This window comes from Hippichthys cyanospilos, chromosome 20 (assembly GCF_059441005.1).
Source record: "Hippichthys cyanospilos isolate Australia breed blue-spotted pipefish chromosome 20, RoL_Hcya_1.0, whole genome shotgun sequence".
Taxonomy (NCBI): domain Eukaryota; kingdom Metazoa; phylum Chordata; class Actinopteri; order Syngnathiformes; family Syngnathidae; genus Hippichthys; species Hippichthys cyanospilos.
In genome coordinates this window covers 7,854,986-7,879,709 of record NC_142388.1, presented here as the reverse complement: position 1 = coordinate 7,879,709, position 24,724 = coordinate 7,854,986, and the positions used below count along the sequence as shown (strand labels likewise).

The window sequence follows — 24,724 nt, the reverse complement described above, 5'->3', positions numbered from 1 at the left end:
GTTTGTAAACAACAATGAATTTAGGCGCAGCGTACTGAGAGACCAAATTATTAAATGTAACAATTTTAAAAAAAATGTCAGATAACAAAACATATTTATATTTTTATTTTTAGAGGGGAGAGTTCTGTGTAGCGAAAGTGTTTATTGTGAAAGCAAAAGATTCGTTTCCGCCTTTATCTATGGCTGTGCTGTGTGGATCACCGCCGTGTGAATCTAGATTTAAAGCAGATAACGGATCGTGGCAGCCTGCAAGAGAAACATCGCCGTTGAACCATTTGACTGCTAGATGTCTTTCCCACTGAACGCTTGTCGTGGCCCCCCCGACCCCTGAATCCGGACTTCTCTGGGCGACAAGTTCTCAATAGCGATCTAAAGCAGACGACCGCGATGGTGATGATGCTTAGGTGGAATTATCAGCCCGGTGTCTGACTGCGATGGAGCCGACCGCGCTCGAGTGGAGCTCCTTGCTAGCTAGCTAGCAAGCTAGCTGGCTAACGGTGTCCGCCGGGATTCACTCGACCCCCATGAGCAGCTCTGGATATCGTCGCCTCGATGGGTGTGATTGCGGTTTGTTGCGACGACAGCACACCAAATGAGCGATGTCTCTCGCTTTGACCCCAAGATGGACCGTATCTGCTGAAAAATGTGCTAACTTATTGGATTAGGTTTTTCCTGCACATGACGGCGTTTGCCTGGCTTCAACACATTCTCTTTTTGCTACATCTTTAATGCGCTTTGGATGCTTCTGTGACATTACTTCGGTAAGTAACGACCTACTAGACGTCAAGTCAAAATCAGGGTCTGACTATATCCTGGAAGTGCACATAGAGTTTAGCGCATTGGCGCTTGCATTTAATGTGCAGTCAAGTATCCGCATCTTGCTCGCGAAGAGCTTGCAACCCGGTTTAAGTTTTGTAGATATTTACACACGGGTTTCTGCAATTTTTCCAACTATGCTAACACAGCCCACACTGAGCTAGCTAGCTGGTCAAGAAGTCCTTTTATGGTTCAATCTTTTCACGCATTACCCTGGCGCCAAGGCAGCTAGCTCGAATACACACCGTCTTAAATCATTCAAATTTAAGTTCCTTTTTACGGCCTCACTCCGAATTGGTTATCGCTTAACTTCATTTGCATTTCTACGGAAGCTTATCGCTGCTCAGTTGCACGCAATGGCAGTTAAAGTATCGCATAGTAATGAAATGTGTAAATTCTGTCACAATATTCACAATGTAACTTTGTACGGTACTCGGTATTTTAATATGTGTTCTTAGACTTATTGTTTTCTAAATTATTTTGGACAAAAAGAAGAAAATCTTTCTTTGAATCAAGTGTGTTTATTGAGAAGGGAAAAAACTCAAAATGTATCTTTTACTTCTGACATGTGCCACAATTAGTACCACTGATGGTGGCACAACCCCTTTTTTACCATCAGAACAACTCCAAACATTCTCCGATAACAGCAGTTCTTAAACTTATTGGAGGTATCGAACCCCAGAAATTTCTTACACGTGTTCACCAAACCCATAATAAATGGAAAACTATTTGTTTTTTCACTCAGATTGATTCACCGAATCTTAGGGATATGACCTCTAATGTTGCACAAGATGCGGTAATATAAAAAGAGGTATCTGCTACCATTCATTCTTGCACAGTCTCTGTAAATCCAACAACCTGGGTCATCTCCTCCCGAGCCCACTCCACAGGACTCATTGGGGTTGAGATCTAGGGACAGACATTACCACTGGATGACGTATGTGAGATAATTTGAAATTTACCAAATTTAGACAGAATATGAAATTTAGACAGAAAAATGACATCGTGTTGTTTTGTCTGATATACATATTTGGCATCTTTCCTGGTATCATGTTTGTTTGTTTTGGGTGAGGTCCTGTGCTGTATAGATCCTTTGGATGCTCTGTTGGTGTTCATCAGCAACGCAACTCTTGTGTACTCAAACACACACACACAGACACACACGAGTCTCAGGGTGTCCTCTTTTCTCTCCCAGACGGTGTGGATCACGATGGCCCAGCTGTTGGACGGGGCCGGCAAACTGGGCTGGACTCTGCTGAAGGCTGTGCTCCGTTTTGTGTTTATGTTCATCAACAACTGTGTTGCCATCCCGTCCTACTGCCTATACTTGCTCGTGCTGCAGCCACTGAGAATATGGGACAGTTCCACGTTCTGGCACCTTGAGGGCGTCATGTTTAAATGGCTGCTGGCCATGGTGTCGTCGTGGGGCTGGATCGCAGGCTACACAGGTAAGATGCTTTTAATCGCCCCTGACACAAATGTAGCGGAAACTTCCAGTGGAATGATAGATTTGTTACGGCCGCTATTATATTAATCACAAATATACCATAAAAAATAATATTTAACAGTTTTGAACTAACTGCTAGTAACTAAAAATAAAATAAATGAAAATATGATTAGGATTAACAGTGCACAGACAGTGGGATTTAGCGAAAGCTCTCCTATCTTTCACGAGGATACCATGCCTTTCAGTAGAGTTGTCACTTTAGAAAATTTTCCTTAGTGGTCCTCTCTCTCTTTTTCGTTTTCTTTTTAAAGGGTTGGGGGAAACAAATACTTAAAAACAGAGTGCTGTGCCATCCATGTGGTGGAAAAGTAGATGTCATGGCAAAAACAAAAAAAAAAAGTGCACCCCTGCTTGAGACTAACTTTGCACTGATTTCACTGGTGCTGCCAACTTTTTTTTTTTCTGGGTTGGGACAGCCCAAAATGTTCAGCCGTCACCTTGAACACCCCGGTTTTACAGGTTTCATCTTCTTTTCTTTGTCTTCTTCTTCTCATTAATATTTTAATATTAATATTAAAAGATTTCCATCTTTTAGGCTATACAGACTGGTGAATGATTACCAATATGGGCAACAAAGTTCTTTTTACAACTTCACAACATATGACTGAAAAAAACTGTTTAATGTGCTTCACTGAGCTCAAATCGCAATTAATATCTCAACACAAATTAAAAAAAAGAATCTAGATAAAAAATGCAAATGTTTTAAGTCATTGAAACTGACAATCTCCAGTTTTTCTGAGGAGAGCCAACATCAGATTTTTTTGCGTTTTTTTTTTCCCCTTCCAGTTTCACAGTTGGAAAAAAAGCCAAATGTTATATTTGCGAGACGTCAATATAATGACATAGCATCTGTTCATAATATGCGATTGTTAATTGCACTTTGCCTATTTTGACTCCAAACATTCAATAGAGAGTGTTACTTGAAGACAAACAATAGGAGTTCTTTTAATTGTTAGTCTAACCAACAAAGAAATGAATTGCAGTTTAAAATGAGATGAAAAATCACCAGGGTCCGTCTATTATTTCCCACATCTACTGGGTTGAGTGTCTCGGAAGTGATTCATGCAGTTGCTGGTGTTTGGTTGCACGGGGGCTGTGAACAAAATGCTTACTAATTGTAAGTGATGTTCATCGGGAATAACAAGGTGTACTGATCAATAATGCATACTTGTCAGCCTATAGAACACCTGGTATTGGGTGGTGCAACATTTGCATGATGATCAGACGAAAAAGGTGAGACATCAGACGGTCACCGTCTGCACGTGGACGTGTCTCACTCATGCTTCGGATCAGATGACCTGGTTTGGAAGACTTTCTAATAATATGAAGCAGGGCCAGAGCCATGCCTTGTTAATTCTATATAAAGTAGTGATTAGAAGCAATGCTAAATTTCAAATGCCTGTGATGTGTGTATAATATAGTGTACTTTGAAGGAAGCAGGTGTGCTGTGGTTTTCACAATAACAGTACAGTAGTGTGTTGTTTTTAAACATTAACTGTTTGTAAAAGCAGTCATATCATCATTCATTTTCATACAACTACAATGAAGTCAAATTACTCACACTTTGTGCAAGTAAAGCCATTCGTTGTCTTCATGCATTGTATTGTATTTAGCATTATGAATTGTCATAAGTGTAAAATTAAGTTGAGGTGAGCAATTGCTGTATTGTCAAACCTAAGGTGTGTTATCACAATGTCGTCTTATCTTTGACTATAGGTGAAGTACACGTGTTTCGCAAAGAGAAGGTTACCTTGTGCGCCCTGGAGTTATGTCTCTTTACATAAACAAGTTTACACAACAGAATTAGCTGTACTTATTGTTAATTATTAATTTTTATAACTTACTGAAAATGTATCCATGATGTACTGAGCAGGCAGGGCAGCCACCTGTTGCGATTTAATTTGTGATAAGAAATGTTTCTTCTTTTAAAATTATTTTTCTGTAGTACAGTGGTGGATCACAAAATAGGACAAGACAAAAGCCACAAGTTGTTTCTTAATGCTTTTTTTTTTCATGCTATACACTCTGAAATATTTTTTTCATCAGAGTACCCTCTTACCAGAGTCAAGCGTTTTAGGATGAGAAAAAAAAGGTCTGAAAAATGGAGTACTCATCTCCCAAACTGTTGATTTACGTACATCATCTCTTCTTTTTTGGAAGAACGTAACCGTGTGTGTCAACTCGTCGCAACCTATGACCATGTGACTATCACAGATTAGACAAAGTCAAACAGTGTTAACTCTATTTTTTTTATTGAGCCAAAGTACATATTAGTGATGTAAAAACGACCCCGTGTTGTGGTTTCCAATGAGCTGTCAGCCAATTGTGGGTCACGGTGGACAAGCACAGAAGGTTGGGTAAGAATGAATTCAAACGACCTTGTAGTCTTCCCCAAACAGTGTCCGTAAACGGGCCCATCAGCAGGAATCCAGCTCTTGGCCTGGCCAAAATTTGCGTGTGAAAAACAAACGTGGATGATCTCCACCACTCGTCATTTGTTAATGCCTGAGTGCAGTCCTGCAGCACCCACACACGTGTTGTCAGTTACTTGGCACAGACCTATTTTCTGGACTGTGTGGGCATGTGCAGACCGCACTTGATTGACATGGTCCTCATTATACAGTGTTTGCTGCACCTGGTTGTGCATATTGCACTAAATTGACAACTTAGAATAATTTTCCTTCTGTCTTCCAGTTACCTGTATTATCATTTTTTTGGTCACAGTTTGAGGTAGATTTGGATTTTGAAGAAGGGATCACTGTAACCAAAAAAAAGGGCACTGCTCTTGTCACAGCATTAAAATGGGTTTACTGATACCTGCAGAAACCCTACTGTGCATCTTTCTAGTGCCTGTATAGACAGAAAGGTTATTTTTGCCATGTCAATTTTAGACTTTGGTAAAACTGTAAGCCATAAACTGTGTATGAAAACAAAAGACTGATATGTCTGAAGTCACTTCTCTTCTACAGCTGAATAAAAATGTGTTAATTAGGTGGGTGAAAAATGACACAAATCCAGTATGACCGCACCGCTGCTTTAATCAGGGCAAAAAAAAAAAAAACAATCTCACCCAATTTGCCTCAGTCTTTTGTGTAATATCGGAGGCGTCATTGGAAGAATGGACATGTGAGAAGCCTTTTTTAATTGTTTCATTTTAAGTTTTATTTAAAAATCAAAGAAGGAAGTCACACTGGTATTTGCGTATAAGGGTTTTTGTCTTTAGCTAGGGCTGAAATATTTGAATATCATTGACAATTTGGCCCTCATTTTCTGGGTTGCCAGACGAGTCACAATCGGGGTGACAAGATTAATTAGGAGCGTCACCGGCCAAATTCTCATCTGTCTCCAGAGCAGGATGAATGCGTGCGAGGTTGGATTTAACTGACCACTATTGGATTAGACACTGCGCCTGTAGCATGGTTGTCACCCTGCTACGCTAAGTGTGTCGTCTTTCAAAGACAATTTCCCTAATGTATTCTATCTGACGGATGAGCCATCTCTGCGATATCATTAATGCTTGTCGCAGACGACAATGGGGATATCAGTGACCAGGAGAGCAAGCTCCTTATGAAATGACAACGCCTTCAGGGCCAACACACACACCCTGAACATCACAGATGTGCCATATTTTCCTCAAGTGAAATCTCAACTCAATTCTTAGGAGAATCTTTTGTGGTACAAAAAGTGAAATATGTTCCATCATCACGTTTTAAACTCACATTAGAAAGCCACGTTGAGCATTTGATAGTAAATGATGACAAACAGAAATGTGCAAATTTGGTCCTGTACAAGTGCTATGTATGTAATAGGAAGCACAATTTTGGGTCAACATTCTGCTGTTGTCCTTGCTCCAAATATGTCTGTCTTATTTTGTCACTATTTTCTATTGTTCTTTATTCGGATTTCATCAAATGTGACATTTGAAAGGGGAAACGCTGAACAGGCCTTTTCCTGGTAATCCAAATTTCACCATCCAGTTTTTTACAGCAGAAACCGTTTGCGGAAGCCTTACTGCTGCAACCTTTGCATCACGCAACTTGAGCTGACCCACCCATGACTGTGGGGATTCCCCGCACATGACTGCAGCTCAGCTGAATCCTTTCACCCTCGGGCTTTGGGCAGATCTCCATGGTTCTCGCTTTAATATGCTGAGCTGCTGAAGTGTACTTTAAATTGCAAATGGTTCCACGTGTTCTCCAGGAGAGCTGTTGTTTCCGACCCGCGTCAGACACGAGCCGCATTTTCCCTTTTGTTTAATCTCCTGTGTGTGCGTTGTCAACAATCACACACTGGCAATTGGCTTGTAAAATAGCCTGCATGCTCTGAATAGATGCTCAACAATGTAAATCAGGAAAAGAGGACCAAAGGCCACTTCAGATTTACTTCTCCAGTTGCTAATTCATGCTAGTTATTGTTCATGTTGAAAGCTCTTTGTCTGTCACTACAGAACACGGTTCCAAGTTAATAATGGTTGTGTATTATTCTCATGGTAACAAAAGGCCTTGGTGCCTGTGTGCGCTGTGCCATTTGGCCCGGGGAAAAGAAGCCTGCGGCTGTATTTTTCTCCATATTATTTTTATCACTTTGACAACACAATGGAGGGCTGGTAAATTCTTACTTGCCTTTAACTGTGTATTTTGTGTGATGAATTAGAAGTATTTTGTTGACATGCTGTGGTTACTTGTAATTTTGTTTTCCAGTTCTGGGCCACACTTTCTCTTTCTTTAGCATTAAGAACTACTAAATCTGTGTTCACAATTTGAACTTTTTGAAAAAGCAAAATTACCCAGTATATTTATTCATTCTGCTTATTCCTAGCTGCACCAAGGATTTATACATTTATAGTCCCCCTGTCGTGCTCATACATTTACACAGCCTGGGAACAATTGTGAAATATGGGCAATTATGAACAAAATACAGCTGATTAAATAGGAAGCATCTTAATATTTTTATAATTGCTACAGTATATGTATTTTGTTCAGTTTTGTACAATTTTGTTCAATGCGCAAGCTGGTCTGAAACCCAAACACAGAGTTTTGCCTGATCAAGGATCCTTTCTTCAAATCATTGACTGTCACCAAGTCTTTGACACATATATTCATCACTGAGAATGAGTGAAAGAATGCTATAGTGTAGTAACTGCATCTGAAAATCAAAATCACTGAATATTTGTTTCTAGTCATGTCCTCCGCTTTTAGCGGGCAGTAAGACATTGAATAAAACTTAAAATACAATCAGCAGGCTGATGGGTATTTATAAATATGGAAAGTTACTGAGTCTGTGTGTCACATTTTTATTTGCTTTACAGTCACAGAGTGGGGTGATGATGTGCGGCCCATCTCCGAAGATGAAGCCATGGTTATTGTCAACCATCAATCCACAGGAGATGTTTGCACCCTTATGATGTGCCTGCAAGACAAGGGCATGGTAAGAAGATTGCTACTGCATTGCATGTTACCTGTAAGCTGAAAACCTCGAATTAAGTGTGGCATTAAGTGTAGCAAAATTAGGATATTTACTTCAGGACAACTCGACCTACACCCTTTTTTAGTGCCTTCCTACTACATGCACATACATGCTACGACCACAAATGTCAATACAGTATCTACATAGCTATATTTACAATGTGTTTTTCTAGCATCGTTGTTTTCTCAGGGATTTGCCTATTACAGCTTGGCAAATACTATTTTGCTGTGTGACATGACAAATGCAAACTAAAAGTTCTAAACAAACGAATAATGATTCATATGTCTTCTTCAAATAGAAAGCTACATGAAATTAGCAGCATGGCGCTTAAGCAACTTATTGCTTTACTGTTAATTATTTAATCAAGCTCATTTCCAATCGCCCAAAAGTTAACAACCCCCCTCAAAACTACAACATTTATATTAAGCTGACTTTCTTCTTTTATCCACTTTGAAATGCAGCAAAAAAAACACCCAAAAATGCTGTGCGGCAATAATGAGAGCAAAGAGCAGAACAATAATTTACACACCTTAGCATCATAAAATAAATAAAGGCATATCCACGTCCAAAGGGTGCAGTAAAAACAAGATAATCTATACAGCACTTTTTTGAGTTAACGGGTTTCTATATACATTGCACAAGATATGATAAGAAAGAGGATATCACTTGAGAAATACTGTTACATGTACATAAACATTTATGAAAATGACAGATTGAGTGTATAAAGATCTTTTTGGTTTGTCTATCTTTTCTCAGGTGGTACGAAAAATGATGTGGTTGATGGACCACGTGTTCAAATATACAAACTTTGGCCTAGTGTCCCTCATACATGGTGACTTCTTCATTAGACAGGTAAGAGCTCACAACCCAGTGTGAAATTCTAAATCACTCCTTATTGTGTATCCCACAATCAAATATACCGCACTCTCCTGTAGCATTCATTTTTTTTAATGGATTGATATGGGTTTTTTTTCTCACCTGCCCACATACCGATTGTCCAGAAGGCATCAGGATTAAGAAACATAGATCATAAGGCCGTAACCATCTTTTAACCTCCCGGCTGCTGCCGTGCGTTAGTTTTTGTATCGCACGCCGCAAAAGTACTGTCACTACCCATCTGCTGTCCCAGCTGGAATGTTTCCATGTGTTTAGGCTTCTGAAGGCCATGACGTTCTCTGTGAAGGTCAGCCACTCTGGACAGTTGTGTGTGGAGTCAGACTAACCCTTTGTTATGGGGCATCTGGAACAGAGCAGGCTGCTTTGGCCAGCCTATACGCGGACACCCATTGGGAATATGTTGTGTATGCTATCTTGAAATATTATGCTTGTTTTAAGGCTTCATTGATTACTTTTTGGGGACATTCAGCAGTCATCTGCTTGAAATCATTTTCTTGCGCGCCGAAGAAATGTTTTGCCTCATAATCCCTGTGTCAAGGCTGAACCAAGTTTTGCCACAGGCAATACTGGACTTGGTCATTTCTGTGACCCCCTTCTGGCATTCTAGTCTGCATTGTTGACATCCTTCCCCAAAATACCTCACACAGCGACAGTCAGGCAGGCAGACATATCTCACGGCCATGTGCGCAGCAGCAGTGGCTGCACATTCGCACGTGGAACAGGATCTTATTTTAAACACATTAGCGTGCTGTTCATGAATATCACATACTGTACACTGGTTGTGACTTAATATGCCAGTCTGTAAAACTGTCTGTCAATTACCGTACCTTCTTACCGTAAATAGTAGCTTGTACTTTTATAAATACATTCTGAGATTAATTTTATGCAGTGTCAGGTACACATAAATTTATATTAAGTGTGATTGTCGTTTATGTGAAGGTTGTGAAGTTATATACGTCTTTGGTTGGTTTGCCAATATACTGTAGATTTCTTTCATAATAAAGTTAAACCACTTTATAAAATAACTATATTTATCTGTAATTAATTGATGAATATGATTAAAAAAAAAGCAAGTTTTAATTTTAAAAACGATTTAAGTCTGCTGAAGTGGAGGAATACGGAAACTAAATAGTTACTGTTAAGAGCCTGAAATGCACAGGACTTTGACAATTTTGAATTCAACTAAGTCTCGAAAAAAGTATTGATTAATTTGATAGTCAAATTGTTTGTCAAGTAGAGTTATCTAATCATTCTCTACTTACATGCTTTGGTGCTGCATTTATGGATAGCATCAAAGATTACACAGTTAACTGTTGAGTCCCATTTTGAGCAGTAATGACTATGAACTAGCTATGAACTCCAGTAAAAAAATTGTTCATTATTCAGTGTCACATAGTGCTCCAGTGCAGGTGAACTTTGTAGTTGCCCCAGCCTTGACACACAAACAGCGCAGTGATCATCCCCATGATTGCTATGCCACGTAAGTTTATATCCCCGTCGAAAGATTGTATGGTACTGCTGATGCATTTAAATTGGCTTTTGACCAACTGAACTTTACTGGAGGGATCAATCCTCTAATCTTCTTCCTGTCATTGCTAATGTCCCTAATGTCATTTTTCACATCCATGGCGTGACATTATTGCTGATCAGAGTGCTCCAAAGTAGTGCTGCCACTCAGTAGTGTTCACTCCTTGGTATTCTCACACAAATCTGGTTTACAAATGTGGATTCAAACTTGAACACATCCCGGTAATTCTCTTTAACTCAAACCAGTTAGTTTTCCACATCACTCTATTTTTTTCTATAATTCCTTTGAACCAGGAGTTTGAGATTTTTCTCCAACTCCTGGTTCAAAGGAATTGTAAATATGTAAATAAACAGTTTCGCCTTAAATATCATATCCTCTGAACCTCTCTTTTACTTTTTTATGTGCCAGTAAAAGCAATACAGACCCCCTCACTCAAAAGGTACCGTTCAACTAAGTTGATGCTTCATCATATAAGTTATGAAAATCTTATTAAGATATTCATATGGAGGGAGAAGCTACCCTAGGCACATTATTGTAAGTTGCAAAAAGTCTTCACTGGAAGTGCATTTCCTCAAATGAAATAAATCTGTAAGCCCTTTTTTTAAGTGTAATTTGGTAAGGTCAAAATTATGTCAAGTTGTTTATGGATTGCGTGTTTGAGGTATGTTTATGCTACTAAACCTAATACTGTATCGGGATGACAAAAAATCACTCCCTGTTTTTTGTGTTCACGGCATTTCCTTCCCCTAATTTTGGTTAATTGTTCTTACTTCTTTTTAGGCCAACTTTTACAAACTATTTACAAATCCATGAACTGTTTCAAGCCAGAAACTCAAACTGAAGATGCAGGTAATATACATTGTTGGGTGACAAACCATGTCTTTATTCCTTTTATAGGGTAAAGCCCACCGAGACAAGCAGCTGGTCTACTTGAAGGATCACTTGGACAAATATTACCACAGTCGTGACAGGAAGTGGATAGTGTTGTTCCCCGAGGGTGGCTTCCTGCGCAAGCGGAGGGAAACTAGCCAGATGTTTGCCAAAAAGCATTCGTTACCCCACCTGACCCACGTCACGCTGCCTCGCCTCGGTGCCACCCACGTCATCTTGAAAACTCTTTCAGCCCAGCATGAGAATGGCAGTGTGGGCAACGAGAGCGCGACACCCAACCAGACAGGTAGCCAACACCTACATGTGCATACTAACACTATCCTGCTTACATTAAGGAGCCACCTTGTGTAAATGGTTACATTTGTTTGTTGTGGCATTTCGCTTCTTGGTTATTAGTTCAATACATTTGGATCGTTTCTGTCCTCTGCGATTCCTGTTTGAACAGTCAAATTGTGGCATGTAAAAGCGTGAGAAATTTCATCAAGATGTCTGAAACCTCTGTGGCTAATTACATGATAGCAAAAAAGCAGAACATAGTTGTGGGGTTAATCTGTGTTTGAATTCTTACTAAATATTTTTTTAGGTGTCGTACAACTTCTGTATTTTTGAAAAAAAAAAAAAGGTTGAACTTCCCATTTCGAGGACATTCAAATGTCAAGGTTACACTCTAAGCCTGTCTGAAAGAATTCTCTTGAAATAAAAATATTAACGTTAATTAGATTGAGCAAGTAGTAGTTTTAATTGTTACACTTCAAATTAACACACAAAAGCAAAACAACCCCATTTCAAAAAAAAAAAAAAAAAAAAAAAAAAAAAAAGAACATTTGAAGGGTGATTTGTTGTTGTTGCTCTAATCTCAAGATTGTTTTGGCCAGCTTTTGTGGCTCAGCTGTGCGCCCTATAGGCTTGACACTTGATGCAAACCACTGTCAGTTCTTCCTTTTTAGGACTAACGTGTCAAAACAAAAAGAGATGTACTGCTTAATTGGCCGCGTGTGCTTTATGTGCATGCTCTCATTTTAACAGCTTTCTCTGAATGCTGAAAGCAAGTTGATGCTGGAGGCTTTGTCCTTCCGCTTGAATCTAGCTAATGGCATTTAAACACAGGGCAAGGGAAAAAAAAAGCACATACCCTGAAGAGTACTATGTCCCTATGTCCTCTGCGTGTGTTAGTTTGTGCAAGCGCCGTCTCACCCCGATTCTCTGCAGAGTTGCCCACATTTTGCTGACTCACTCGGAGACAAATGGGCCACTTGCAGAAAAGAGGATTTGATATAAATATGTGTGGCGCTGTGTAACGGCCATTTAGTGTCTCTTGGGCTTAAACGCTGATAAGGTATACACGCTGTACAAAAGATAGTGAGCACTCTGGCAAAGTTCATGATAAACCATATGCCCCAACTAATCACATGCATGCTTCTGGTTAACGTTGAGTCTCCTGTCATGGCGTAATTCCGACAAAGGTACCTTCGGATGCATTTGTCTCTCCCCCCGTGTTTGCTGAAGGACGCACCTTTGTGGTTTATTACAGTGTGGTTTGTCACTGTAGTGACGCCTTGGCTCAGAGCCTCGTACTTTGGCCCGCTGCACACACGAGACCGTAGCTGTCTCCTTACGCGCTAGGACAAAGCTTAGGATCCAATTACCCATGCTGCGATGGCTGTGGCTGTTCCCATCAATACCGAGGATGCTCGTCAAGTCACTTCAACTGTCGTATAAATGAGCCAGCGGCTTTTTGCTTTTGTTTTGGCTCACCTCACAAATTCTTAGACAAATATGCTCAGTGAACACAGGTTTGTATAGTGCCCGCTTCATTTCTCATTAACTCTTTCAGCGCTGAGCATTATTGGATAAGGCAACCTCTAGAGTGCCTCGTATATTAGTATATACTAGTATATTTAGCATTTTTACTCATCTTTCAAGTCCGATAGAATATTGTGTTCTGTGTCTATGCAAACATGGGTGGTATCATGTGAAATATTGATTTCCATTCCCTACTTGTTATACATGTATCGTATGTATGAAAACACTGCCATCCAATGGTCACAGCACTTGAGCACCTTGTGGCTTAAGCCCACTTTAGTTGCTTGTGATCTCGTTCTTTCAGGTAGTGACCATAGGTGAGGGTAGGAACGTAGCTCAACCCGCAAATAGAGAGTCATGCCTTTTGGCTGAGCTCTTTCTTTTGCTTAGAAATTCTGTCCATGAAGGTTGGCTAGAGTGAAGAAGAAGCATCCAGATCAAAACGACAGGGGGCAGTGCGAGGGATGCTTGAGGAGAAAATCCCCATCACACATTGAGTGGGATTTGTTTACATCCATCGTTTATTTCTCAGGGAAAATTGTTTGACATAGGATTGCTGGATGGATACATTTTTTAAGTCAGTTGAGGTGAAAAAAACAAAAACAAACTTGCCACACAAGTGCTTGTTTTGCATTCCTTCTCCTGTCAATTGCCAAGCCAGATTTGTGACATGTTTGGAATCCTATAAAAATGTTGTGACTTGCATGTTAGAAAACTCATTAGTTAGATGATGCATCTACAAATAATACAACTAAAAATGAACTGTTTACTGTTTTGTTTTTTTACTGTCTGTTGGCAGTCGAAAGATTTTGAGGAAAAGTGCTGCACAATTGAATGTGGGAACTGGATGCATGATACCAATCACAAACATTTGATACAGTATTTCTTTTCAGTTTGTGCGCCCTTTGTTTTCTGCGTTCCAACATTCTACATTTTCTCTTGGTTCATTTTTGACATGCTTGGTTTCTTTACAGGTATACATAGCAGTGAGATATTACAACTGGGGCCTGGTCGATAGGAATTCTTATTGTTTTTTTAGGTCGATGCTGAATAAGTGTGGTGTACACCAAGAAAAGCAATGAAGCCGTTGTATGCTGTGGGAGGCCTTCTCCACTTTGCAATAATGGAAGTTTGCTTAATTTTGTCACGCTTAAAATATATATGTAATCATCCCAAACTTGTGGTATCGCCTGTTTATATAGCAATTATCTTCAACCGGTGTTTGAAGGGCTATAATCAGCCGAATAATTTGTTGGGCTCCACCTACGCCAGGATTTCTACATCATAAAAATTATATTGCACAGATTAGGAAAGTCATTTATCATATCTTGATATGAAAATTGTTTTTTTTTTTTAATCAAGAAAATTAATCTCAGCCAACATTGGTCAAGTTGCAACCTTACAACCATTTATTCCATTTTTGTCACGACAGTATGTTCACAGCCATAGTTGGTTATGATATGCAAATGTAGTCATTCTGTGTACAGTATATCTTTCCAATTAGCTGTTTTATAATCATCATTATGGCTTTTGATTTTGCTCTGTTCCAGGTAAAAAGCGCAAAGGCCTGCAGTGGGTGATAGACGTGACCATAGCTTATCCCAAAGCAAGGCCCATGGACATCCAAACATGGATTTTTGGATACAGGTCGGCAACAGTCACACACGTACACTACAGGTAAGGGTTAAATGAAATCAGCCCATCAGTTTCAGACGGGCACACTTTAATTTGGCGCATAGACTGATACTGTCACTCTCGTATGCTGTTTACTTCTATCGAGAGAGAACTTAAAGAGTCCACCCACTGATAGCTCAAGATTACAGAAGGATGTCCCCACCAAGTTCCCTTCATACTTAGTGAGTCAGCAGAATGCACTAGGGCTAAAGAAGTTATTAGATGACTTAATGCACCACTCTCCTCTCTTCTTTCACCTCAATGACCTTTTTTCCCCCATCTTCTGTGTTTGTGTGGAAAAGACGTGAGAGAATGCTTTAAATTTCATGTCAGCCATAATATTTGCTCTCTAGCTTTTGCCTCATGTGTTTTATATGTTTTAAATCTTGGATATATTCTACAAGCGTTTTGTTTTTGGTTTTTTTTTTGGTCCAGAAGAAGAACCTTTTTTAGTTGCTTCTTTAGTGTTAAAAAAGATACCAATGCGGCTATATTATCACTTCAAACGCTCCACGGCTCACGAGCGACCACCAGTCAAAACGTTATGTCCTGTTGTTAATAATAACGCCATTCTTGGCAGAGAAAATGTCCTTTCATTGTCCTCAAGGTCTTCTTCTCTAGTTCACTTACTGTAAGTATATGGCAACGGTGCATCGGGGTTACCTTTATTGCAAGACCATGTTCAAGATAAATGTCGTTTTTTACTGCACCGAGTATCCACACGGTAGATTATAGGGGATGCATTCAGGGTCAAGCAGCAGCTGGTAGAAGTCATGATGACCGCCAGGATGCTGTGAACACTTCAGTGTGCCGGGTGTAATTAGACAAAGTAAAAAATGATTTATGGACCTTGGCTCGCTGATCCATCTCTGGAGTTTTTTTTTTTTTTTGTCCACCAACTCAGATGAAAGCAAAGGGCTCTTAAGTCTGTAATGAACGGGTCCTACCTTGCCCGTGAGACCCTCTAACCAGGTATTTGAAACACTTTCTATTGCATGGTCAGGTGCTTTGCAGACAGGCACCCTACCAAGCTAGTGGCACAGATGTTTAACTCGTGCACACGCAGTTCCAGCCACATCAATGATCATAAACTATTTAGACCCACGCTGGTACAGGTGCAGAGACAAGAGGATTAATGTGCCTGCTGATCAAGTGAACACTGGGGGAGTGAGTAGTATGATGCCACATTTCCACCACTGTTGACAATTTCCCTTGCATTGGAAAGTACCAAAATTGTCTACGAATGAATGATGAGTGAATGAGATCAGACCAATGGTTGAATCAATCTCGAGGTAAATATTAGCTTTTTGGTTGTTTGAGAGGCTAACAACTTTGAACCAGATATTTTTCAGTGCGGGAAAATGACGAAGCCTTCATCATGTCTTTTGTTAAGTGCCCCTCTCGAACAAAAGTGCTTTTTCATGACGAGACAAACAGAAACAAATTGAAACCAGAGGAATGTTAGACTCCATGTTGAATATTTCCGTGGTTGTACAAAATCTCAGAACATTTTTGAACGTGAGCTGTTTTGGTGTTATCAGAAAAACAACAGGAAAGACCTAAAGTCAGACTCTTCTGAGTGGTTCCCTTGCCAAGTAAATCACCCACTTGCTGTGTGGGTTTAAACACATTTAGAGTAGGATTAAAACAATTTCGATCATAAACATTTCACTCATGTCAGAAGTGGGTGGAACATTGCCCTTCTGTGTCATCCCTCCATTTTTATAGCTTCCCTTATTACATTATCTCATGAACAAGTCTACCATTTTCCATGTGGCTTTTGTGTGCTGCAGTAGTTCTCAACTTTTTGTAATGACGTACCCCCTGTAAAATATTTTTTCTGCCAATTACTCCAGAGCAAAGCATTTTTGGATACCCCCCTGAAAAACGAGGAAAATTAAGTTCAAACCAAGACATACAGTATTCATTCCAATATATAATTTCCTTTTAAAATCTTATGGAATTAATGCCAATTTTCTAGTTTGTCATTGTAAAGCTGCTTGCCATCACACGTTCCAATACCTTTAAATAAGGCCAGGTATCCGCCTGATACCAATACCCAGTACTGGTACTTACTCATCCCTATTTCAATGAAAAGAAAAGACTTAAAACAGCTGTGTGATCTGTTATTCAATGTTGGAACTACTTGTATCTCGAAGCATATTTTGCTCTTGTTAAACAGGTAGTTGATTCTTTAGGGTGAAAAAAAATGATGAGAACTACTGGTCTAATGAAGCACATAATGCTTGATATCAAGTTTCTCTTGTGAAACATGATTGTGGGTACTCTGAGTAAGCATCAATGGATCATAATTAATGTTGTGTAGGTAGTGTAATCATTCAGGCTTGGTTGTGATTCAAGGGCTCTGAATCCAACCTCTCAAGCCTGTTTTTGTTTGAGACTCTTTTTGTCTGCTATCAGATTACTGGGGCTGATTCTCTAAACAGGCAGCTGACCATTGTGCAACATTCTAGATGAATCTGCACGCTGCTCTTTTTTTTTTTTATCCCAGACCTCCCTTATTCTGTCTCTGCTACAAGTCGTCACCCAGCCTTTGTCTAGTGCCCTCTCATCACATAATCTCAGTTTCACAGATCCTAAGACTACTGAATTTCACATGGGAGAGTTAGGTGGGTGTACAGAGGCAGACCAAGGGCAGTGGTAGGAGTTGAAGATGTTACTTTTCTTTTGTAATGGCTCCTTCTACCTTGGTTAATGCTACTGTCTGGTTTTCTGAAAGCTGCTTGTGGGGGGAAAAAAATCTGCAAGGTGACATGATTAATGGGGTCTTGCAAGGTCATCACTTGGGCGCTTTAAAGCTGCTCACCTGGCTGTCTGTTTATGACAAGACCCTGGTCGCACGCTGAATTGTTGAGCTTGCACTCGAACTGCTTTCTGAAGCTTTTCTTTCAAAGATTTTTCTTCCTCCCGGAAAAGATTGAGCTGTGCTTTCCACGAGTCTTGTATACGGAACACATCACATTTCCTACTCGGATTGGCTTGGCTTTAGGACTTCCACACAATCAATACGTCACAATTGTGAGTGTAATAATGAGGCCCTTAGTGGTTTTGTTTCCTTCTTTATTCGCATGAGAAGCATCCATTTTGTTCTCTCTTCCAAGCATCGACATGGTCATGAGTTTAAAGCCTAGCCACGTAATTATCAGAAAGAGTGTGTCTGGGAAAGTATTCATTAAATCTTTGTTGTCATTGTTTAACACATTAACTGCCATCACTCTTAAAATTGATTTTTGACTTGTATAGCTGTCCATGACAGGATGAGTTACTAACTTATTAATTGCCATTTTAATATGCATCCTTGACCTCTAAATCCGTGAATGAGAGTAAATGAATTAAAAACGTTCATATGAGTAGAAAATAATACATAATGTGTAACACGTAGTTATAGCCTCTCACTCACGGTCAACAATCATAGATTTTTTTTATTATTATTATTATTCAATGAGGTAATCAATAGGATAGTCTATTTTAAACAGATTTGATAGTGACGATCCTAATAGTCATTCATGCGAAGTGACCAAATTTAGGCAAAGTCAAAAATCATTTGCTTGAGTTCTCCCTATAGTGTAAATTTCGACAAAGATTTTTTTTTCTTTTTTTTTTCTAGCAACCAGCAGCTTTGATTGACTGCTCGACCATCAACATCGCCTGCACTCTGCAGCGTAAAGTTCATGACCACCTGTGACAATGACTTTATCATTCTTTACTCATGACCTCTGCACTGATAAGCGGCATCCAGCCTAGAAAGTCATTCATTAACTTTATCTCCATGCACAGGTCAGATATATCTGGTCACAATGACAAAGTGCTTGCTCCATAGTATAGAGAAATAACTGTGTAGTAGCTTAACTTGTATGGTGTCAATGTGCCCTTAAAGTGATGGAAAGGGCTTAAATATCAACATGTTAGTTGTTCATTCAGCTGTCCTCCGGCTTTTTACATTAGTCATGTCCATTGTTTCTGACGAAACCATTTCCTGGAACATAGACAGCCTTGAGCCAGAGAGGAAGCAAATTGAAGAGTTAATGGAGCAATTATCAAACACACTCCTACTGCTGTCCTTCAGCTTCCTCCCAATCAAGGCAACAAGGCTGGTTAACATTCACCACGCAAGAGTCTTTAAAAGACATGTCATTTGGGATGTGATCAGGTACTCAGATCCAGCGCCTTAAAAAGCAGAATCAAAAGAGAAACACATTACCATTTTTCTCAAGATTTTCAAAAGTACTGTGTAGTTTCACCACAAACAAAGTACTACTGGCTGATTACTGTCCACAGAAGGATGGAGACAAAGAACCTAATGACTGCTTTGTGGGATTTGGGGCCTCTTAGGCACACTTGGGGGGTCCTTATCTTAACTAGAAAAATAGAGAGAGAGCAGGACATGCGACTTTTTGGTCCCTACCGCCCGGTTGCTAATCTCTAAATTCGGCTTTTATGACATTGTATCCTCCATCAAATATTACAGGACACTTTTTTTCCCCTCTCAAACTCCCCATGAGAGAGACTGAAGACTGAACAGTCCCTAAATGATAATTGCCTCTTTCCTGTAAAAGTGGGCAGCCTTTGCCTTACACCGTCCAAATTTAATTAGCTTCCTCACCCAATTGGGAATAGAAGCAATATCTTGAGAATAAGAAATGTAAAGAAGCAAAATGGTGAAATTCAAAGGCAATGGCTACGGAGGAGCAAATTCAGTGATTAGAATCTGCTAACTGCACTTTGGTGCCAGCACAACGACCGTAATAATGTTTCTGAGAAGTCCCGAATGTTAACGCATAACCCGATTCACACGAACGATTGACATCTCCGTCATAGTCCTGAAGTGTACTAATGTGTGCTTTAGTTCACTGCAAATGATAAATTAAATTCCATCATCCGTAAAATCACCTCTGCCAATATTCAACAGAATTGAATTAAATGCAGTGATACGATAAAGGTCAAACACAGTCTGTTCCAGGTCTCTGGCCAACCACCAGCGCAAATCTAATTGTGATTACCGTATTTCGCGGAGTACAAGTTTTTTGTTTTTGCCTCATTTTCAACTTCCATATTAACTTCCACGTATAACCGCATAATTCAAAACCAGACCAATTTTCTCCACACAGCCGTGTTTGAATAACATTCATTTGAATGTGAAAAGTCATGCCATGTCATGTACAAGGCTTAAAATGATTATTCGGTATATACCTCTAATTCGATATACTAGGTCTAACTAGGTTGTAGGTTTGTTTTTTTTGTTTTTTTTCTATAAATCATCTTGACCAGAGTTTGTTTTTATTTGTCTTAGTGTCTGGGTTATCACTCTTGTTTGTGTAACCCAGGCATTCCCAACCAGGGTACTGAAGCACATTAGTGTGCCATGAGAAAACATCATGGGCACTGCAGCAAATGAGTCATTACCCAATTTGTTGGATATTATTTATGACTTACAAATATGTCTTTATTCATCTTCCTATGCCTCTAGTGTATAGTGACAGGCTTTTTTTTTTTTTTTTTTTTTTTTTTTTTTTGGGAATCAAAGATGGATGCCTTGGCTCAGCAACGTCTGGGTTACTAATTCTCAAAAATAAAGTTGAATTCTTCACACATCCATGATTCATGTCCACATGTCAAACTTGTACATTTGATGGCTCATGCAGGATTGTAGTTGCTACCGAGGGTTCACAAAGGTCAAACATGTAACTATCTTATCCCAGCAAAGATAAGGAAACCTGCTCAGCTTTTTTTTAATGTTACCTGCAATATAAAGACTTGTTCCCCAGCAGTAAATGGTTTAACCAATCAATAGATATTAAAGGCAATCGATACTGTATTGCCCATTGCCTTCCTCTTCTTGATCCTTTGCACATATGTCCTTTTACAGTGGACGTTAAATGGTCAGGAATATTAAAGTAACGCTGAGTGCAGAGGAAACGCTCCTGTGAGTGAGGAGAGGTAACCTCTGTTTGAAGGTGACCAGGGGCTGCGTGTGCGCGGCTCACTGAGGCCCCCTTGTGGCTGGACTGTCAAGGACTACTATTACAGAAGGCTACATGAAAACACACACACACACACATCGCTTCTTTCTGCCTGTGACATTATGTCAATGAATCTTTCCTAAACAAGTCCAAGTACGTCTAGACAGATTTTAATAGACTGCCGTTTTAAATGGGCTTCTAGCTGTTGCTGACACACTAGTTCTGTGACAGATCTGGTCACACATCTCTTTTGTGTGTCTTCTTTCAGGATGTACCCAATTAAAGAGGTTCCTGTGGAGGAGCAGGCTCTGACGGACTGGCTGTATCAGAGATTTGTGGAGAAAGAGGACTTACTGGCCCACTTTTACGACACAGGTTTGTTAGTGATTGATGTGTCTCTACTTTAATTAGAAAAACGTGTGTACTCGCAGAGCACAAAATTGTCACACGTAAACAATTCCGGCCAAATGCAAGTGAACTGGTCAACAGTGACTATAGTATTGTCTGCAACTTCCACCCAGGTGATTACGCGCTTAATCCGCGCCCATCCTTATTTTATTACAATTACATGTTACATGGTAAAAACAAATCCTTTTCCCCGCGGTCATCACCCCACTATTTAAGAAGCACTGCCCTATTATCCCTGAAGGGCAAAGATTGGCGAGCGTCGGCTCTTTTGGTTTTAACAACGTCATAAAAACAATTGTGACCTTGAATGCACCCAAAAGCCCTTATCCTCCTGAGAGCCGCGGGGCGAATGCCTGGTGAGTGCCGGCGAAGGTCGCGGCTCTTTTGATACCTCAGGATTCGTTCGAATTCGCCAAAAGGTCACCAGCGGTCGGCAAAAATGTCTGCTGTAGCCAGATGACGCTTTTGGTTCAAGGTAAATTTTGTTCAAAATTTGTTCAACATTTAATTGCAGCGAGGGACGTCTGATGACATTTTGACGACCTTGAACAAAACCTGAAGAGCCGCGACCGTGCAAACCCTCAACAGCTTTTGCCCTTCTGGAATAGGGGCTTAATTAATCCCGGCCGTGGAAAAACTTGCACATCAGTGGGGTAGCTGCTTCAGTAGCTCAATAAATTATAATATCTGAAAAAAAACCTTTGAACTAGCCAAAGAAAGAAGCACCCTGTCATCAATCTTTGTTGTATATTGGAAGTGAACGCCGATCGCCTTACCTCAACGAACAGTGTTAATTCTCACTAAGAATGCATCACTACTCCCGTTCCTTGCGTCCTTCTCAATAGGAGCGTTCCCGCCGCCCGAGGGCCAGAAGGAAGCCATCTCCCGGCAAATGACCTTGGACCCCGTGTGGCTGTGCGCCATCCAGTCGTTCGCGTTTGTCTCCGGCTACATGTGGTACAGCCTCTTGCGGCACCTCTACTGCGGTATCTTTTGAGTCGGCAGACGAGGTGAGCACGAAGAAACGCCTCGGGATCCGCTGGGGTCACGCAATGGATGACTGTACATTTACGATTAACGTGGCGAGACTAAAGACAGGGGGGAGGGGAAAACAAAACAAAAAAAAAAATATGTATACGACATGTAGACAAACAGAATTACACCCCTGACACTACACATGATCTCTCACATCACGGCTCTCATGTTGATGTTTACACATAGGCCCTCAAACAGTGACGCATTCACGAGGCTCTGGGCAAAAGGACCGCTGTAGTTTCATGAAGTGTGTATGGACTTGTGCGTCTGTGAATACTGTGAGAGTAGAAGCATCAAGTCCGCCCTTTAGTCTGCCTTCTTTCCGACGCCCAGTGGACATCTCCAAGCGGCCGCGTGGACGCTCTGCTCCTCCTCCCCCCTTGGCCCACATTGCACTAAAAATCCAAACTGCTCCCTGTCCCAGGATATATTCCTGAATGGTAGCTGCCTATATGTTTTGCCTATTTTTTTCTTTTTTTTTTTAGCCTGCATATTTTCCACGCCAGCCAGCACATTTGTTATCTTTTCGTTGTCGTCTGGACTATTTACGCAAGTGAAACGCCGTCATACTGAGTGGAAACGTACAGATCACTTGAAAAGCAACCCGCGTGGACTCCAGTTTGGCAAAATACACGCGCATCATCTCCACAAAATGGACTGAGGAGTTTAGACTTTTTTTTTCGCCCCTTAATCAAACTGCATAGTTTTACAATGATTTAAGCCATACGCTCAGTGTTGTCCACAAACAGAAGGGAAGATAATTGTTTGTGCTGAATGCGTTCCACAGCATCCCAAAAAAAAAAAAAAAAACGACCGCTCACTTTGGCTTTAAGAAGTGTAGGCATTGATACAATAGGAAGAAGTGAAAGTGTGGGTGCCCCCATCCCCTCTTTTTTATTGAACTTCCCCCCCTTGATTAATGTGCTTCATGTGTTGTTACTGTGTGACGTCAGAAGATGGAGACAATTCATGAAATATGATTTTATTTTAAAGACACAAAATCCTCTGTACATAACAAACCCCGAAAAGCAACGCCTGTCACCTGTCTGTGAATAATTCAGATTTTATTTTTTTTTTTAGGTAAAAAAAAAAAAACAACCAAAAACATCATTCTTATTTACTTTTCATCGGTACATTGTTGTGATTTTCTCTTTTTTTTCCCCCTGTTTCTAAGCAGGGGATTATTTGCAATGCTACCCTTGTCATCCCAAAAATGTTTGGTTGATAAGATCCAACGTAAAATCCGCTTTTTGTTCAAAGCTTTTGTCCCTTAGGACAGGGTTTCCCAAAACAACAGTTCAAGCCTGAAATGTTGTTCCTTTGCTACCAAAATTGACTTAAAATATGTAAGGGATGCTCATTGCCACTTTTTTTTTCATAATCATACAAGTATGACTGCTCAAAAGTTGAGTATTCATTGATTTGATAGCAATACTAAGTACTCAATACTAGTAATACTTTATCAATATAAATTGATTATTAATTTAATAATGATCAGCTTTAATGTCATTTTCAGTCACACAATATTAATCAGAATGTTGTGTTTAAAACTAGGGGGAGCTCACAGACCTTATTATTATTATAATGATTTTATAAGGACATTAATCCTTGTCGTATGTTTCTGTATTCCTAATAATTGAATGTGTGACATTTATCTGTCAAATTTGTTTGATATACGTTACACTTTTTTAACTCAACTTCATTTTTTATAGCACTTTAAAACAACCATCGCTGCCTAGAAATCGTTGGACATGGAGTAAGAACATATTTAAAGCATGGCTTTAGGTTGTGTGCAAAAAAGTGACATCCTTATAAATTGACATACATTTAATAAAATTGCATTTTAATCGGCTATTGAGAAGACTTACATTGGATGGTTAATGGAAAAAAAAAGCTATGTCAGCCATTGATGCCATTTACTTCCTGATTGGAAAACGTTCATGAGAAGGTGTCTTGGTATCGGCTGCCTTTGCGAGTACTCCGTGTTTTGAAATAAGGTCGCTATCAATTTTTGCCCATACTACCAAGTTTAATAACATAAAACCAGAAATAAAGATCCCAACGTGGAATCACACAAACCTATCATAACAAGCAATCATGGGGCTTTCCATTAACCTTAAAGCTTTCATATTACCCTGTAAATCGGTAAACCGGATAGAATGGACACAGATTCATCTTTTTTTGGGAAACCCTGCCTAAGAAAACGACATTCCCCAGTGATGCTGTTCTCCAAAGGGAATTGGGCCAGCAAATACAGGGGCCATGATATGATTGAACTTTTATTTTATTTTTTATGTTCTTTTATTTGGAGAATTCTAAAGGTGCAGTATTAATAGTTTGCTTTTAAAAAAAAAGAAAGCATTTCAGTGGTTGCTGGCCACCTAATTCGTCACTGTTGGCAGAAACTCTTTAAAAAAAAAAAAGAAAAGAAAAAAGAAAGAAAAAAACACTACTTGACTTACCCTCTAAAACATTTTGAAAGCTGTCATTCACTGTCCCTTTTCTGATTTTTTTTTCAACCATGTTTCCCCAAAGAAGGCAGGGAAAGGGATGTTTTCCTAGATGTGATTTTAGGAAATGAACACAGTAGGAATGAAAACAAATGATACTAGAACTGTCTGTAATTTCCCATTTTGTACTTCTCCTTTAAATTCCTAGTTACACAGCCATTTTACAACACAAAAACTTGTGCTGGAATAAAACATCAAAGATCGTAAA

The 24,724-nt window shown here is 39.8% G+C and overlaps 1 protein-coding gene across 1 annotated transcript; it reads left to right on the top strand.

Moving 5' to 3' along the window:
- Positions 1 to 173: 173 nt before the first annotated feature.
- lpgat1 (lysophosphatidylglycerol acyltransferase 1) lies at positions 174 to 24,724 on the top strand. Its single transcript, XM_088403625.1, has 8 exons — positions 174 to 761; positions 2,012 to 2,264; positions 7,632 to 7,750; positions 8,546 to 8,641; positions 11,112 to 11,391; positions 14,459 to 14,585; positions 20,832 to 20,938; positions 21,817 to 24,724. Exons 1-8 carry the CDS (start codon positions 729 to 731, stop codon positions 21,966 to 21,968), a joined length of 1,167 nt encoding a protein of 388 aa, XP_088259751.1. The 5' UTR covers positions 174 to 728; the 3' UTR covers positions 21,969 to 24,724.

What these genes read in the sequence shown, in the direction of transcription:
- lpgat1 (XM_088403625.1), top strand. Translation starts at nt 729, where the DNA reads ATGCGCTTTGGATGCTTCTGTGACATTACTTCG. An exon ending in GCTTCTGTGACATTACTTCG is followed by an intron (nt 762 to 2,011) that starts GTAAGTAACGAC and finishes TTTCTCTCCCAG; the next exon opens with ACGGTGTGGATCACGATGGC. An exon ending in GTCACACACGTACACTACAG is followed by an intron (nt 14,586 to 20,831) that starts GTAAGGGTTAAA and finishes GTCTTCTTTCAG; the next exon opens with GATGTACCCAATTAAAGAGG.